General features: G+C 39.8%; 1 protein-coding gene across 1 annotated transcript; it reads right to left on the reverse strand.

Annotated features, from left to right (window-relative positions):
• Positions 1-7,644: 7,644 nt before the first annotated feature.
• On the reverse strand, positions 7,645-14,677 carry nfil3-4 (nuclear factor, interleukin 3 regulated, member 4). The gene is made up of 2 exons (XM_023155533.2): positions 14,367-14,677; positions 7,645-9,391 (listed from the first exon to the last, which is right to left on the reverse strand). The coding sequence occupies exon 2, from the start codon at positions 9,359-9,361 to the stop codon at positions 8,603-8,605; it is 759 nt and encodes a 252-aa protein (XP_023011301.1). The 5' UTR covers positions 9,362-9,391; positions 14,367-14,677; the 3' UTR covers positions 7,645-8,602.

Genomic DNA, 14,677 nt, shown 5'->3' on the forward strand with positions numbered 1-14,677 from the left:
TCATGTCTTGTCCCCTGTTCCATTTTAATAGCAGCTGGCCAGCGAATCAGTCTGTATGGTGGTGGTCTCAGGAGTGTATCGATAGACCTGTGACCCAAACCCCCATGGAAATTTTGTTTAGAAGATTTTGTGCTTTTATTTGCTCCTCTTTCCCCAGGAAGTGCTCATATTTTAATTTCAAAAGAAAGTTGCATCAGAAGGATTGATGTGCTATCAGCACCACAAGTAAAGATATAGAGCTCAGCAGAAAGCATCCTTGTCTGGACTTGATGAATGAGTAAGCATGATATAGTGTCTGGGGAGGGTTATTACTGTTCATTTTCTATGCATTCATCAAAAGTTACAAAAAATAAATTCATTTTTGTGAGCAGATAAAGTCAACTCTGCATTCACACTTTCAGATGTGTCTGTTGTGGGCTTTCAAGATTGTTACTCCTTAATCGTGTGGGTATGATGACTTAATCCATGGCAGTGAGTTTAATATAAAACAAAATCAAGCCCTGTTAGTGTTCACTGGGTAAATGAATTCATTTTGTACTGATATGACCAGTTATCTGACTGATAACTGGTCATATAAATGACACTTAAAGTTCTCAGCATTTTAACAGTCAGTATACAGCTTCACATTAAGAGTCCCATCCATTTTCTTCTCCTTATCCAGTTCAGGGTCATGGAGTGGAGGGTTCAGGGGCTGAGAGGCATGGTACACCCTGAATAGAAAGCTAATCTGTTGGAGGGTTGAGAAAGAGACAGTCTCATATTCACATCTGCAGCCAATTTAGAATCGCAGGTTAGCCTAGCCTGTGCATGTTTTTGGACTGTGGGAGGAAGCCGCAATGTTTGGAGAGTACCCACGTAGGCACGGGTGAGAACACTGAAACTCCACACAGGACCGTGTGAGGCAACAGTGTGAACCACTGCCCCATTAAAATCCCCGTGCATTAAAAGTTTGTTTGAGTTATTTAGTTAAATTGCTTCCTCATCCAGGAATATTTTAACATTAAATTTCAATGTTACTTTATTTATTTCTATAGTACCAAATCAGAAGAACAGCTGTCTCAAGTTGCTTTATATTGTAAGGCGAAGACCCTACAGTAAGACAGAGAAAGCCCCAGCAAACAGACAAACCCCTATATATATAAGCACTTTTTAACAGGAAAAAACTCTGGGCATAACCAGGCTCAGGGAGGGGAGGCCATCTGCTGAGACCAGTTGGGAGGGAAGGGAGGAAGATAGGGGAGCCAGAGATTAATATTAAATAAAGAATAAATGCAGAGAGGTGTATAAACACATGGTGAGTGAAAAAGAAACACTCAGTGCATCATGGGAATTCCCCGGCAACTTAGACCTACTGCAGCATAACTAAGGGTCACCTGATCCAGCCCTAACTATATGCTTTAGCAAAAGGAAAATTTTAAGCCTAATCTTGAAAGTAGAGATAGTGTCTGTCTCCTGAATCCATACTGGAAGCTGGTTCCACAGAAAACTGAAGGCTCTGCCTCCCGTTCTACTTTTAAATACTGTAGGAACAACAAGTATATTTATAAATTTGATTTTAACACGTTTATGTTCAAGATCTGTGGTATCATTGCTAGTCTGGAAGCCATGAGGGTTTCAGTATTTAAATTACACTGATGTCACGTGAAAAGCTGAAGCCTGCAGTACACATATACTGAAACTTTCAGTGATGTAAGACGCATTTTGCTTTTACTCATAGGCCTGTATTATTTTCTATCAAATTTTCCTCCTTTTTAAAAAAAATAGGGTCTCAAAATATATCTGGAGTTCATCTGCAAAACAACAACAACAACAAAACTGTAGATTTTATTTTGTATAAAGGTGAGCAAACAGGTCATAAGATCCCACATTTGCAAATGTGTTGACAAAAACACGCCACAGGTTTACTGCCCCTTAGCCCAGATGACATCAAGGTGAGCATTATCTTTCAAAAGCTTTTCCCATAAACGTGAGTCCAAAATCACCCACAGGTATTTATCATAATCGCACCATGTTTGTGCCCCCAACTGTTGAAACCACTCAAACCACCACAAAATGTTTGAAAACGTGCAGAGAAGAGAAGCGTTCCTCAGAACTAGACGTATAAGCAATTTACCCCCAATGCATATCAGACATATCCATCCCCTGGAGGGGGGGAGGGGGTGTCATTCACACTTTAAGAATTTTTCTGTGTTTACCAGTCTAACACTTGGCTACTTATCAAGAATACAGACTAGAGTGACTCATCTCGCCTTATAAGGTTTTTTTTTCATACCTCTGAAGGCACATGTGAAAGTGAATGGTTTTTGCACCTACAATGACTCTACAATGAGTCACCTCTGATCGTTACGTTCTTGTTAAATTTTGATCATCACATCTCATCCGTTTTTATACTAGGAATGAGAATACCTTTACCGCTCATCTGTGTCACACGTGTGGAAGCCTGTGCATTTGTTATGACTGTCCCCTCTTTCTCTCAGGTCTTTCTAGTGATGTCTCACCTATATACACCTCTTAGCCTGACGCAGGGGAAGATATCTGAAAAAAGTGACCATGAACAAGAATTTTGGTATTTAATAACATTTGTTTTTCTTTTTTTAGATATCGAGTAGCTGATTATGTAGGTACTGTATGTAAAAGAGAAAGGACTTATTGATAATTAGCTTTTTAAGACCCCTGCTGCAATCGAATCAATAGCGTTTATGCGAATAGATAAAAACAGGCTTCCGTGTTAAATATTATTCTGCTATTTACAGTCAAGATAGGATTTTAACAAAACCTTGTTGAAATTGAATTTTAAATTTTTACATTTTCTTTGAAAACAAATTATTATGACAGTTTTTTTTCATTTGTAACTTCAAAGTAATATACCTGAAACTCCTTCCGCCTTTGCTGAGCACTGACTGTGGCTACCTATGCAGATTTCGGCGGTCTCTGAAGAGACATAATGAACATGTCAGATGTGTCATCACCTGCTTTAGATGCCAGAATTAGTGTGAAATGACATCATTACTCAGTTGGGTCTGCCTTGCATTTATACCATTTATTAATTTATTTGGAGTAGACAAAAGTGGCAAAATACAGAGCGTGTTAAAACCCTGCCCTGAACTACCTTCTTCATTTGGTTGCCAGAGGAAATGATGTCAGAATGCACTTTAACACAGAGATACCCAGCTTCTGCTTCAGCAAGGTTATTTCCATCCGTACCATGGGAACAAGCATAAAGTGGCTGAAATGATGTAACACAGTGGGTGTGTGCATGTGTGTGTGTGTGTGTGGGGGGTTCGTAATCACACGTTTTTTTGCTACCATGTTGTTGAGGTGTGGTGGTCTAAATGGGAATGCAGTGGTTAGCAGTTGTTAAAAAAAACAATTCACCTGCTGCGACATGTGCGCCGCTTTTCATTTGCTTGCAGCGCTTCTGATAAGCTTTTCAAAAAGCACACCTGCACTATGCACCTGTCAATTTGTGCGTAATAAATATGTATTTGCATTCATTATCCAAATCCTGTGCCCCACAAAAAGTTTCAAAGGTTGCATTTCACACAAGTTTAAGGCAAGATCTTACATCTGAATCATTAGTTTGAACAAAGACTGCCGATGTACAGTGTCTCCTGCCACAGCTGCTCGTTGGTGAGGGTGAGGGTGAAAAAGAGGCAAGTAACAATTTGCAAGCGCAGGTTCTAGTTTAAGTAGAGAACAAATGCAGGGCAGCTAAACTGAGCCTAGTTTCTTGCTTCAAAATCCCCAAACCTTCACACATGTTCTGATAAAGAGTTTCTCAAAAGTTTAATAGATTACTGTTGATTACTGAGCTAGCATATGACTGAGAGTTGAACAAGAAAAGTGTGCAAATCAGTACTAGTTAGTGTTTGCAATGTGTCATCTCAGAGTGGTGATTTGTCTTGGGAATTGTCATTTTTGTACTGGTTTAGATTTTAACTAGTAGTGAGATGACATTTATTGATACCTGTGTTTGTCAGTGTTATGATTTAGTTTGCTACTGTGACTGGAATAAAAAGTCTACGATCAAGTTCAAACAGTTCAAATTGTTTTCAGTTATATCACAACATAAAGTGGTTAAAGTAGTTGTAGATTAGCACGCTCTTTCACGCCAGCAGGTCGCACAAAGAATTACCAGCAACCACCGATGGCTGCATGTCAAAAACTGTGGTTCTAATATGAATAATACAGAAATAAATCAATAAAGGCAACGTGGAAAAATACACACTGAGATGCAAATAAAAGAACACACTTAGATGCATATCATTCATATTGTAGTCATACTACAAAAACAACACAGCTGAAACATTTCCAATGTGTTTTGAAAAATATGTGTTCATTTCCAGAAATTTAGAACTGTGACGCCAAAAGGGAGGGAAAGTTGTGTAATACTTCAAAAAACATCCTCTGGAATATCTCACTACTAACTGAAGTTAACTGTCAGTGTCAGAGGGATGGAGTTTCTGAGAACTAAAAGGATTTCCCCGTGCTGCAAAAACACTGTGTGGGCATGAGTTCAGCAATGTATGACAAGGCCTTGTCAACATAAAATTGGTGAATTTATCATTTGTGATGCTTAAACGACTCAAAGATTCTAGAAAAACTTCTGAACACAATAGACAAGGTCAAAAACCAATAAAGGAAAAGATACGTGTGTATAACATGACGCGCGACTAATTGATTCTGTACCACACGGGCTCGGGAACGTCAATCATCTGACCACAGAACAGCTTTCCACTGAAGCCCAGCCTTAGTTCTGGTCCAGAGGAGACAGCAGCGTTTCTGGAAGTGTTCACGAGCCCGTGCACTCATTCAGAATGACAGAATCATCCTTGTTTTTATGTAGTGCTGCACGAGGGCCCAAATATGACAGTGATCCAGTGCAGACTTTCAGCCGTGTGCCTCCTGCACAGAGATTTCTCTAGATTCTCAGAATCGTTTGAAGATGTTATGTACTATAGATAATCAGATTTTCATTATCTTAGCTGTAAAATTTCACTTTGAATTTGTACATAGAGAAACATCCCTCTAAAATAGTTCTGTGTTTTTTCCAGATTGCTAAACTTTTGCCGATCTTTATACCCAATCATGTTGTTGACCTGCTGCCACTTAAACTAAATAGCTGCAAAATGCTCACCCAGTTTTCTCTTCACTTAGTTTTCTATTTTTAGTTAGATATGAAGTTGAAATGATGGTTGCTCATCCAGCACTGTTTTACTTTTAGGCTACAGTCTAATATGTTACCTTTAAAAAATAATAAAAATGTAACATGCACAAATATGAAGACCAAAAGCCGTTTTCTCTAAAGCTATTGGAAAATGTATTTCAGGCTATGAATATGGTATCACTAACTGCTGGATCAGCACCTAAATGTGAGACTCAAAATTTACGCTAAAGAACAAATAAAGATAAATAAGGTCGAATGCAGAGAATATAAAAATCCAAAATGGGGTAACTAAGCAGGAACACACAATGGCACATTGACAGACACCCGGAAGAAGGAAAAAGGGAAACTGAGGCTACGCATAAACACAAAGTAATCAAGAAGAGTACAAGCAGCAGGGTAACAACGCACAGCTGAAACAAATTAAGACAATAACAAGGAAAGACAAACCAACGGTGAGGCACAAGAGGCTAATAACTAACAGAAGAAAACAGGAAGTCACTAAAAGGGGAATCACATAACATACAAGAGGGTACTAAACACAAGGAGTCGAACAGTAATAAAACTCCAGTCCAACGAAAATACTAAACAAGACACAAAATGTCAAACAGAAGCTAAACCAAAGAGCATAAACTAAAACTCGATGTGAGAAAAATCTACAGACAAATGGAAACTAATAGGCAGCAAATATGCTTATAAAATATAGCCTACAGCATTTCAGTATGTCTCTGCTAATTTTATATGCAGTGGTTCTGTACATGATAATTATAGAAGTTACTAAATAGAAAATAAACAGTGTCTGCTCTTTATGTTTGAGAGGCATGAAGTCTCACGGGAGCCTGTTTGCCACTGAATAAAAACAAACAACATAACCCAAATATAATTCTGCACTGTTTTTATATGTAGTAGTATTTCAGTAGGCTATGCCTGACTGTGATGACAGTGTGCAAATGGAAAATTCTGGGCCTTTGAGTTATTGTGTTGGACCAGTCTAATGATAATATACTGATTACTATATTGATATGTAACCAGTACAGAGAGGAGAAATAATTATGATTCATTCATTGCTCATTATTCTTTTCAAAAGATCAAACTGTCATACAGCAACCAGATCTCTGTTTAGAGCACTTGCTCTGGCTGGGCTGACCCAGCGAGGCTGTGATTGAGGTCACAGCTCGGACTTTGTCTGCAGTTGTGGTGACACGTATGATGCTATATGTTGCTTTACTGTAACTTGCTTGCTTTCATTTGATGTAACTGAAGTCACCAGTATATCTCAATCAGGGTTTCACCAAATATAAACTTAGGCCACCCCCACCTCCCTCCAGCCCTTGAAATTGAACTTGCTGTTCTGGTCCCTTGACCACTATAGCAGTGCAGCTTTGCTGTAATAGTTTTGTGTTCATACAAAACTATTTTTAGAAAGCCAGGTTTTATTTAGTGTTTTTTCTGATCACTTCAATTTCACCACTACAAAAAAGAAAACAATATATCATAAACTAGTCTTAATAACAGATCTCATAGATCAGAACCACTGGTGATCAGCTAAAACATAACCCTGGCTGTGTGTAGCCCAGAGGTAAAACAAAGTTATTTAGGAAAAAAAAATCCCTCCGGTGCTTTATTTTTTTATTTTATTTGTTTAATCTAATGTCCACAAATGCTTAAAGAGCACCACGAGTACTTCGGCAGCTTTAAAAACCTGTAAGTGCATCTCACTCTGAAATTACCACATTTTCTCTGTTTTAACTACATGGAAGTTTTGTTTAGCCACCAGATCAGTAGCTTCCTGCGCTGCTTAAGCTCACTGGGATGAGTCGGCGACCACAATGCCGTATGGCTGAGAGCGCGTAAAAATAATTTGCGGCATGCCTCCCCCCTCTTTCTGTCCACTGTTCCTATTTGAAAAAGGCTAAAAAAAAAATAGCTTATAGCTTGCTAGCTGTCCGTCAGACTCCTGTTGGCTGTACTCTTGATGAGAAATATAACCCAGCTAATAGCTTAAGGGGAATAACAGCTGCCTGTTATTTCAGTTGGATGTTTGCTGATAACAAAGTTAGGCGTTACCCGTGAGAGACAATTATGACAAATAAGAAGCAAGCAAACAGGTGGGATTTCTATTGCTCACTCTTTATTGAATGCAAATTGTTTCCGAACATAGTCCAAGTTCCAATTTACTTTTGCTTATCTGATGTTGCTTCGTAATTGATGTTAAATAGCTGGTTAAGTTATTTTAAAGTAGTGTGATATTATAAAAAGAGTTCATTTGCAGTCAGCTGCTGTCTCTCTGTTGACACTGAATGTTTCTTTGAGTTTGTCTTTGAGCCACTGGGACTGGCTGCCTGCCTGGCCAGCAGCACTGTCAATGAGCCAGCAACCCGCTACAGCCGGGGTGGCTGGCTGCTGACTCAAAAACACACTGAAACACAAGCCAAATCCAAGAAAGGGGTCACAGCTACTGTTTTTGTAAATCCTATGCAATAGTTCTGTTTTTATCTCTATGAGGTTAGACTGTCACACTTTATTAGCAAAGCCCCAAAAAACCTTAAGCATGGACACAGAGGCCCAGGGGTGGGCAATCTTCATGGTTCAAGTCAGAGAAGTGTTTTTTATCTTTGTGAGCACTGTGTCAAAGAATAAAGCAAAGACTTTGTTCAAAATGCTGTTATTCATCTGTTTTAATCAATTTTACGTGTAAAAATATTAAAAACAATGTCAGGGTTCTGAAGGTTAATGGAACAAAAACACAGTATGGAAGAACATGACTACATCTGCTCACACGGCAAAACAGATCATCTTATACTTCACTCTTTCCGTTTGGAGGCAGACTGTGGCCTACAGTTTGTAAAGGCAGTGTGTGATATGATGACAGAGAAGTTTAATTGTAAATTCTGCATTAACACCAGTGAAACATCGAGACACCGGACACACATCTGTAGCTCAGTCACAGTTTTGCATAACATTAACAGATTTCTGAACTGAGAGTGGTGGGCAAAGGTGAGCGTGTGTTGTTATCGTCACTGACCCACATGTGTGCGTTTTATTCTTTGTATACTTTCTCAGGAAAGTACCAAACAGCGAACTGCACAAACACCACAGCATCGTGTTCTGTGAAGTTAAACAGCATGAATGGACTGTATGGAAAAAATTGTACTCCTACTTTAGAATGTTCTTTATGTGGCTGCAATGGGAATGGTCAGCAACTTAGAGCTGACAGCTGATTCTGTAGGAACAAAAAGTGGAGAGGGGGGGAGGTTTGCATGCTGCACACACTTGAAAAGTTCTCATTTTGAAAGGGCTGCGCACCTTGAGCCGTTAGTTCCCAGCAATAACGTTACATCGTCAGCAGGCGTGTATGACAGTACTGAAAAAGAAATAACACATTTGTTTCTTGGTTGATGAAGCTGTACGCTAGATTCGTCCTTCTGTGTTTCACAGTCAGTCAGACATGTATTGTCTTTGTGGAGAATGGGCTCTGCCTGCTCTGGCGATGATTTTATGAGGCGGAGGTGGGCAAGACATGGACAGCAGCCCTGGAACCTGCTGCTCCTCCTCTTCATCTGAGGGGGTTCTTGTTGCCATGGGCTTCAGTAGAGGACCTATGGGATGAGGGGAATGGGTTGGCAGGAGATTTCGAGGAAGCACAAGGGGCTTGAGGATGCCAGAGCCGCTAGTAGCTGGTCTGTTGAAATACGAATAGCCTCTCATCGTATGAAGGGCGTATGCAGGGATCAGAAAGGAGTTAGAAGGCTGGTGACTGGGCAGGACAGAAGAGTCTCTACCACCCCAGTAGTAGTTTCTCTGCAGGGATTGTTGGTGGGTGCTGGTGGTGCTTACAGGCTGGCTGCTGCTGTTGAAATGGCATTGCAGTGGATTACTTTGTTGGCCTGTGTACGCTGCAGGGTGAACCAAGCCAAAGTGAAGCTTGATGGCCATTAACTCAGCACTGAGCCTGGCGTTTTCTTCTTTCAGAGCCATGAGATGAGTCTCCAGCACATAGTCATTCATCCTTCTCTTCTCCCGTGACCGCTTGGCAGCTTCGTTGTTCTTGCGACGTTTCTCCCAGTAGAGCTCATCCTTCTTTTCTTCAGGTATGAACTCCCTCTTGCGACGGGGTCCTTTACGTACCAGATCGTTTTCCATGTGTAAAACATGGTTTTCTTGGCCCCCGTGAAAAGCTAGCGGTAGGGACTCCATGCTAAATGAAGAGCGAGTCACAACAGAGACCTGAAATCGAATAGAGGAGAGCAGTTAGTGGAGCTGAAGCGAGCAGCTGAGTAAGCAATGAGTTCTTTATCAGGAAACTACTCTGCAGTTTTTTAATGAATAATGAGACAAATTTTAACAAACTGTCAATGTGACACCGCTCTACACTCCTGCAAAGGTTGGTCAGAATTCAATAAAGACGTTTTGAAATATCACGTTTACAGAATGCTACCAAAAACGTCCTTGGTGGAGGTAATTATAGATATAGCTTTACATTAAACAAACAGGAACCACAAAATATTTATGCTTTGGGGTTCTTTTCAAATAACATGACGATTTCCTGTATCCTTACAGCTGTACTGTGCGCTGTCAACATATAGAAAGTACCGTGTGAAGATTTAAAATATGTCACATTTGACCTCTGACCTCTCCTTCAAGGTCAATAGATAAGTCGACGTGATAATAATGCTGCGTAGAGCTGTTTAAAACTGTTTCTAATTACCGTTGTTTATATTGACAGCATAAGGGAATATGAGAAATGATATAGGGGGATTCAAAATATTACTTTGGACTTCTGACCTCTTCTTCAAGGTCAAACTTCAGTAAAATGTCTTATGTTTAAAATTCTGCTGCCTGTTTGTCCTGACAACATTTAGGAGATGATTGTGGTATTTGAGGATTCTGAGTATCGTTTGCATCCAAATATCACGTCACATTTGACCTCTGATCTCACTTTTAATTTCATATCTGCCTTTCTTTCAAGATGATCCTCAAATATGTTAAATATTTAAAGAAAGTATCGTCAAGAGAGAGAATGAGCTAATCAGAGATATGCTGCAGAATATAGTTAGTTATTTACAAATCAGTACCCGTTATCCATTACCTATTTTAAATGCACTTTAAAGGAACGAGGAAAACAAGGTGAACATACACCAAATGCAATCCTAGTCCCTTAAAAGGAAGTCGCGCGCACAGAGCGAGCTGCCTCGGTGAAGGTTTGAACGCTCTGAGTGATTCTTGTCATTAAACACATTTATAATCTGAATATGTCTTACATTTGGATTCTTACACTTACGGATGCAGTTTCAGGGTCTGGTTAAAGAAAACAGCAGACACTTCTCCATATTTTTGTCACATTGTTAGGGCAAGCTGTTTAATCGCACCACTGAGAAAACAGATTAGCCGCTGATGACAACGGCATGCTGTTGCAGTGCTAGTCCCTAATCTTATAATGTGTTGAGTAATAGAGGCACATATACTTTGTGTATTTGCAACTTTGTGTTTGTTTGTCTCGCTTTAAGCATATAAATGGCTAATGTTCAGATATAAAGGGCTTTTTAAAAAATCGGATTAAATTGTATAAAATGCTGCACGTGCCTGTAGAGGCTGTCCATCTATGGCAGACCATTTTCATACCATTATGGTTTTTTTCCTCTCCAAAAATATTTAGAGGCTATTACAGTTCAGTACTTTATTACACTCTGTCTAGCACCTCGAGACCCACAACCCCCTTTCCTGAACTAGCCTCACCACCTACCTGTCTCAATATGAAACGTATGAAAATAATAAGGCTGGAAACAATACATAGAATGGCAAGATTGTGGCTTTGTGTGTTAGCTCCATATTCCATACTGAGTCATCAGTGTGCTTTGTCTGCATCATGGCTGATGAGGAGCCAAATTAGAGGAGTTTGCATTTGTGATTTTACAGATCTGTGTTGTCAAAACCAAATAAAAATACTCGTCGAGCCTTTCTCTTTTTACTTTTATATCTGTGAAACCAAATAAAACGCTTCTTAACGGAAACTTTTCACGCGAGGTTTTACGCGACCGAGAAGATGCTGTCGCACCAAGCGGCTTTTAGTTCAGCTGAGGTGACCTAAGCTCGGCGTATGCAAATTACGCATAGGTATCTTTAGTTAACGTGAAGTCAAACAATGCTTCATGTTTCTCACATTGTCTCCCCCTCATCTTCCTCTTTGATCGCCTTGTCCTTCTAGTCACTGCTTCCCCTCTCCAGCACTTTCATCTTTGTGCGTCACTTTGTTGCGTGAACAAACGTGCAGCCAGTAAGAGTTTGTCCATTTTGCTGTACATCTACCTCGAATCCTTCTTTAAATGAATAGAATAGGAGGAATACTGACTGCTGCTAATGAATTATCTTTTATTCACGTGGGTTTGTGGGTGGTTTTTATGGGAAGCTGTGCAAGATGGGTGAACAATGTGTTAAAAACCACAGCCAGCCTCCTGTACGTGCAATCAGAAACACACATAGACTCATACAGGCTAGGCTTACACTTATCTCTTTTAACTCATTGATGTTTCATTCACACCTTATTCTTGCTCACAATATAATACCTGATAAGTGTTTTTTTTAAATCATACACTGCACAGTACTTTATGATAGTAGTCAATTGTGACACCTCATAGAAGAGCTGCAAAAAAAGCTGTCACTCAGGATGTCACACATATAGCATGCTCTTAAATGCAAACAATAACTTCACAGCTTATTACTTACCGTGCAATGCCCTGCAAGGCTGTAGAATGGCCTTTTTTTTATTTCAGTTGTACAAAATGAAAGTACTTTCTTAGCATGTCGAGTGACCGTACAGTCAGACTTTGCCAGAGGCAACAAAACTGTAGTTTCAAAGAGGCCATGTACCGTGTGTGTAGTGGTGAGAGTACACATTGGTTAAAAATATTCAAACCTTTGCCCAGAGAAACCCCGTGTGTTTCTGTGTGAGAACGTTCACACCTGCAAACTGGTGTCTGACACAAAAACTACTTGTTGTACATTAAAAAAGAAAAAGAAAAGCAACAGCAGGAAGAGAGAAAACAATAATCACAAAGGAAGACACAGACAAAGAGAAAATAAAAAAAGAGAGGGTTCCTGAGTGAAATCTCTCTTGAGGCCAACCCCGCTCTCTACTCTGCTGCACATTTGCACCTGTTTCTTATCGACTAATTATAGCCCGCCTGCTTTTTAGTAAGGAACTCTCAGACTTCTTCTTTTGGTGTCTATCCGTTTTCTCACACTCTAACATCTGTTGTTGTGTTGCTCTGTACCCTGCCAAGCTTTGTTAAAATAAGTGCTCATAGGAAAAGTTGGTCAGTCCATATTCTGTGGCTTTCCACCTCAATGTACTCTATTCACATCACCTTGAAACTGCCATTAGTATGAGAGAATTCCCTGTTGGGTGGATAAAGAACTCGCCTCCGTTCTTGCTTTTAACCGTCTTGTAATGCAATGCATTTCTTGATGAGCAGATAAAATACAAACTACCATCCTCACAATGCTTTGCATGCAGTAAATATGTTCCGAAACATCAGGCGTTCTGCCGTTTTTGTAATTTTCCTGACTTTACGTGAAAAATATTTTTTCCTCATTGTTTAGTCAGCCATACCGACATAAACATTTTATTATTCAAGTGTCACAAATTATGATTCGTATCACAAAATAAACATTTAGCTTCATGACTGGCTATAACATTTGCATAAATGTGCTAGACTTGTGATCGCACTACTTTTTGAAACCTTTTGGATTTATACTTGAAGTCTTCCGGTCGCTCATAGCGAGCGTTACTAGCAACCGCTGCTACCAAAGTGCTTGACCTTTATTTACTTCTGAGTGGACAGTGAACCTTCACTTACTAGTAAAATCATTTTATGCTTTCATAAAACACACTTTCACTTTCTGCAAACTTGTGATGTTTGCAGCTCCGATCAAACTCAGGCTTCATACGGGCAAAATGTCCCAACTATATCACGTGTAAAATATTACTAAGTGACCAAGACGCGGGTATCGTCATTGCAGTAAGTAGAATTTTATTAAAAATGTTCAGCTTTGGGTGAGACCACTTCTTAGTCTGAGAAGTATGCACGATGATGGATTGGTAACTTATGAATTAATAAATGTTTAAAAACTCCCACTTTCTCATATCTACAGCACAGCGCAGCATCTAAGAGCGGGCCAAGACATTTTCCTCCACATCATGGTCGAATTGATTGGATCAGAAGCGATTCATTCGTGACATTGTTTTTGAGAACATCACGATTAGTTGTCCCATTTTTTAAGACTTCAGTTTGATACGGATTTGCTAAAATTGCACGAAGTATCCAGTTTCGCCTTCCCTCGCAATGGTAAAGAATCCCTCCAAAAATGGGGATCTGCATGCGGGGCTAGCTCGGCTTCAAAAGTCAACGATCTCTGAGTTGGGCCGAGCCCCACGTTTGGTCATTTTCATGCAAATCCATCCCGGACTTTTTGAATAATTCCACTAGCAAATAGAGAAACATACAGATACAAACTGAATTACTCACGTAAACACAACTGCAGGGATGACATACAACAATTCACATGAGCTATAGATCATCCAACATCATATCTTACTGTTGTTCTGTGCTCTATTCTAACTTTGTATATCTTTTCACCTTTCATGAAACAAACGTTCGTTTTTTCTGAGATAGCTAAATAACCTCCAGAGCGTTCGTATTCTGATATAACTGTGAGGTCATTGCAGAACATCAAAAAGTATTTTTTATTCCTAACCTTGGTAGATTATTTAAAAAAATACAGCTAACAGAAATACGTCGTTTGCTGTAGAGAAGCTCCATGTACACAACTGTGCTCCTCTTGCGCATAGTTACACAGTGCAAACACTTCCTCTTCCTCAAACAACTGTCACCAGATAATAGAATATAGAATAAATACCTGATTTCATTTTGAATTAAGAAAATGACACTTTACAAGTCTGGCTGCTTAATTCTGCTTTTGGTCGCGAGTGAAGTGAAACGATTCAAAGGTTTGCTGAGCTGACAATTTCACAGAATACACAGTTATGTTTTGCTGTGATCACAGCAAGACCAGTTGTGCACGCGTTGATAAATGTCCGTCCCTTGGTCACTAACACCTCAACCATTTCCTTCATTCGGTCTTTTTACTTTTAACATACATGGTCAGTGCCAGTATATGTGAGAAAATGTGGTTCAGGCCTTACCTTCTGCAAGCGTATCCACAAGATCTGCTGCCGTCGAGCTGCCAGTGAACTGTTTCAGAGAGGTCTCGCTCTTGCCCTAATGTACAACTTAGAGTGCCGAACTCTTCTGTTAGACACTGTCAAGCAATTAATGCACAGATGAGTCGAGTGGGGATCATAATACTTTGTTGCTTTCAGTCCTACCCACTCACCTCTCTCTTTTTTGCTTTGCTCTCAGCCTTTTTTAACGCGCTGTTTTCCTGTCTTTAACTCTGGCTGTCCACCTCTGTTGTCGCATGAAAAGTGTCTGACTGCTTTCCTTGATGTCGATC

This window comes from Maylandia zebra, linkage group LG23 (genome assembly GCF_041146795.1).
Source record: "Maylandia zebra isolate NMK-2024a linkage group LG23, Mzebra_GT3a, whole genome shotgun sequence".
NCBI lineage: Eukaryota > Metazoa > Chordata > Actinopteri > Cichliformes > Cichlidae > Maylandia > Maylandia zebra.

What these genes read in the sequence shown, in the direction of transcription:
- nfil3-4 (XM_023155533.2), bottom strand. Translation starts at nt 9,361, where the DNA reads ATGGAGTCCCTACCGCTAGCTTTTCACGGGGGCCAAGAAAACCATGTT.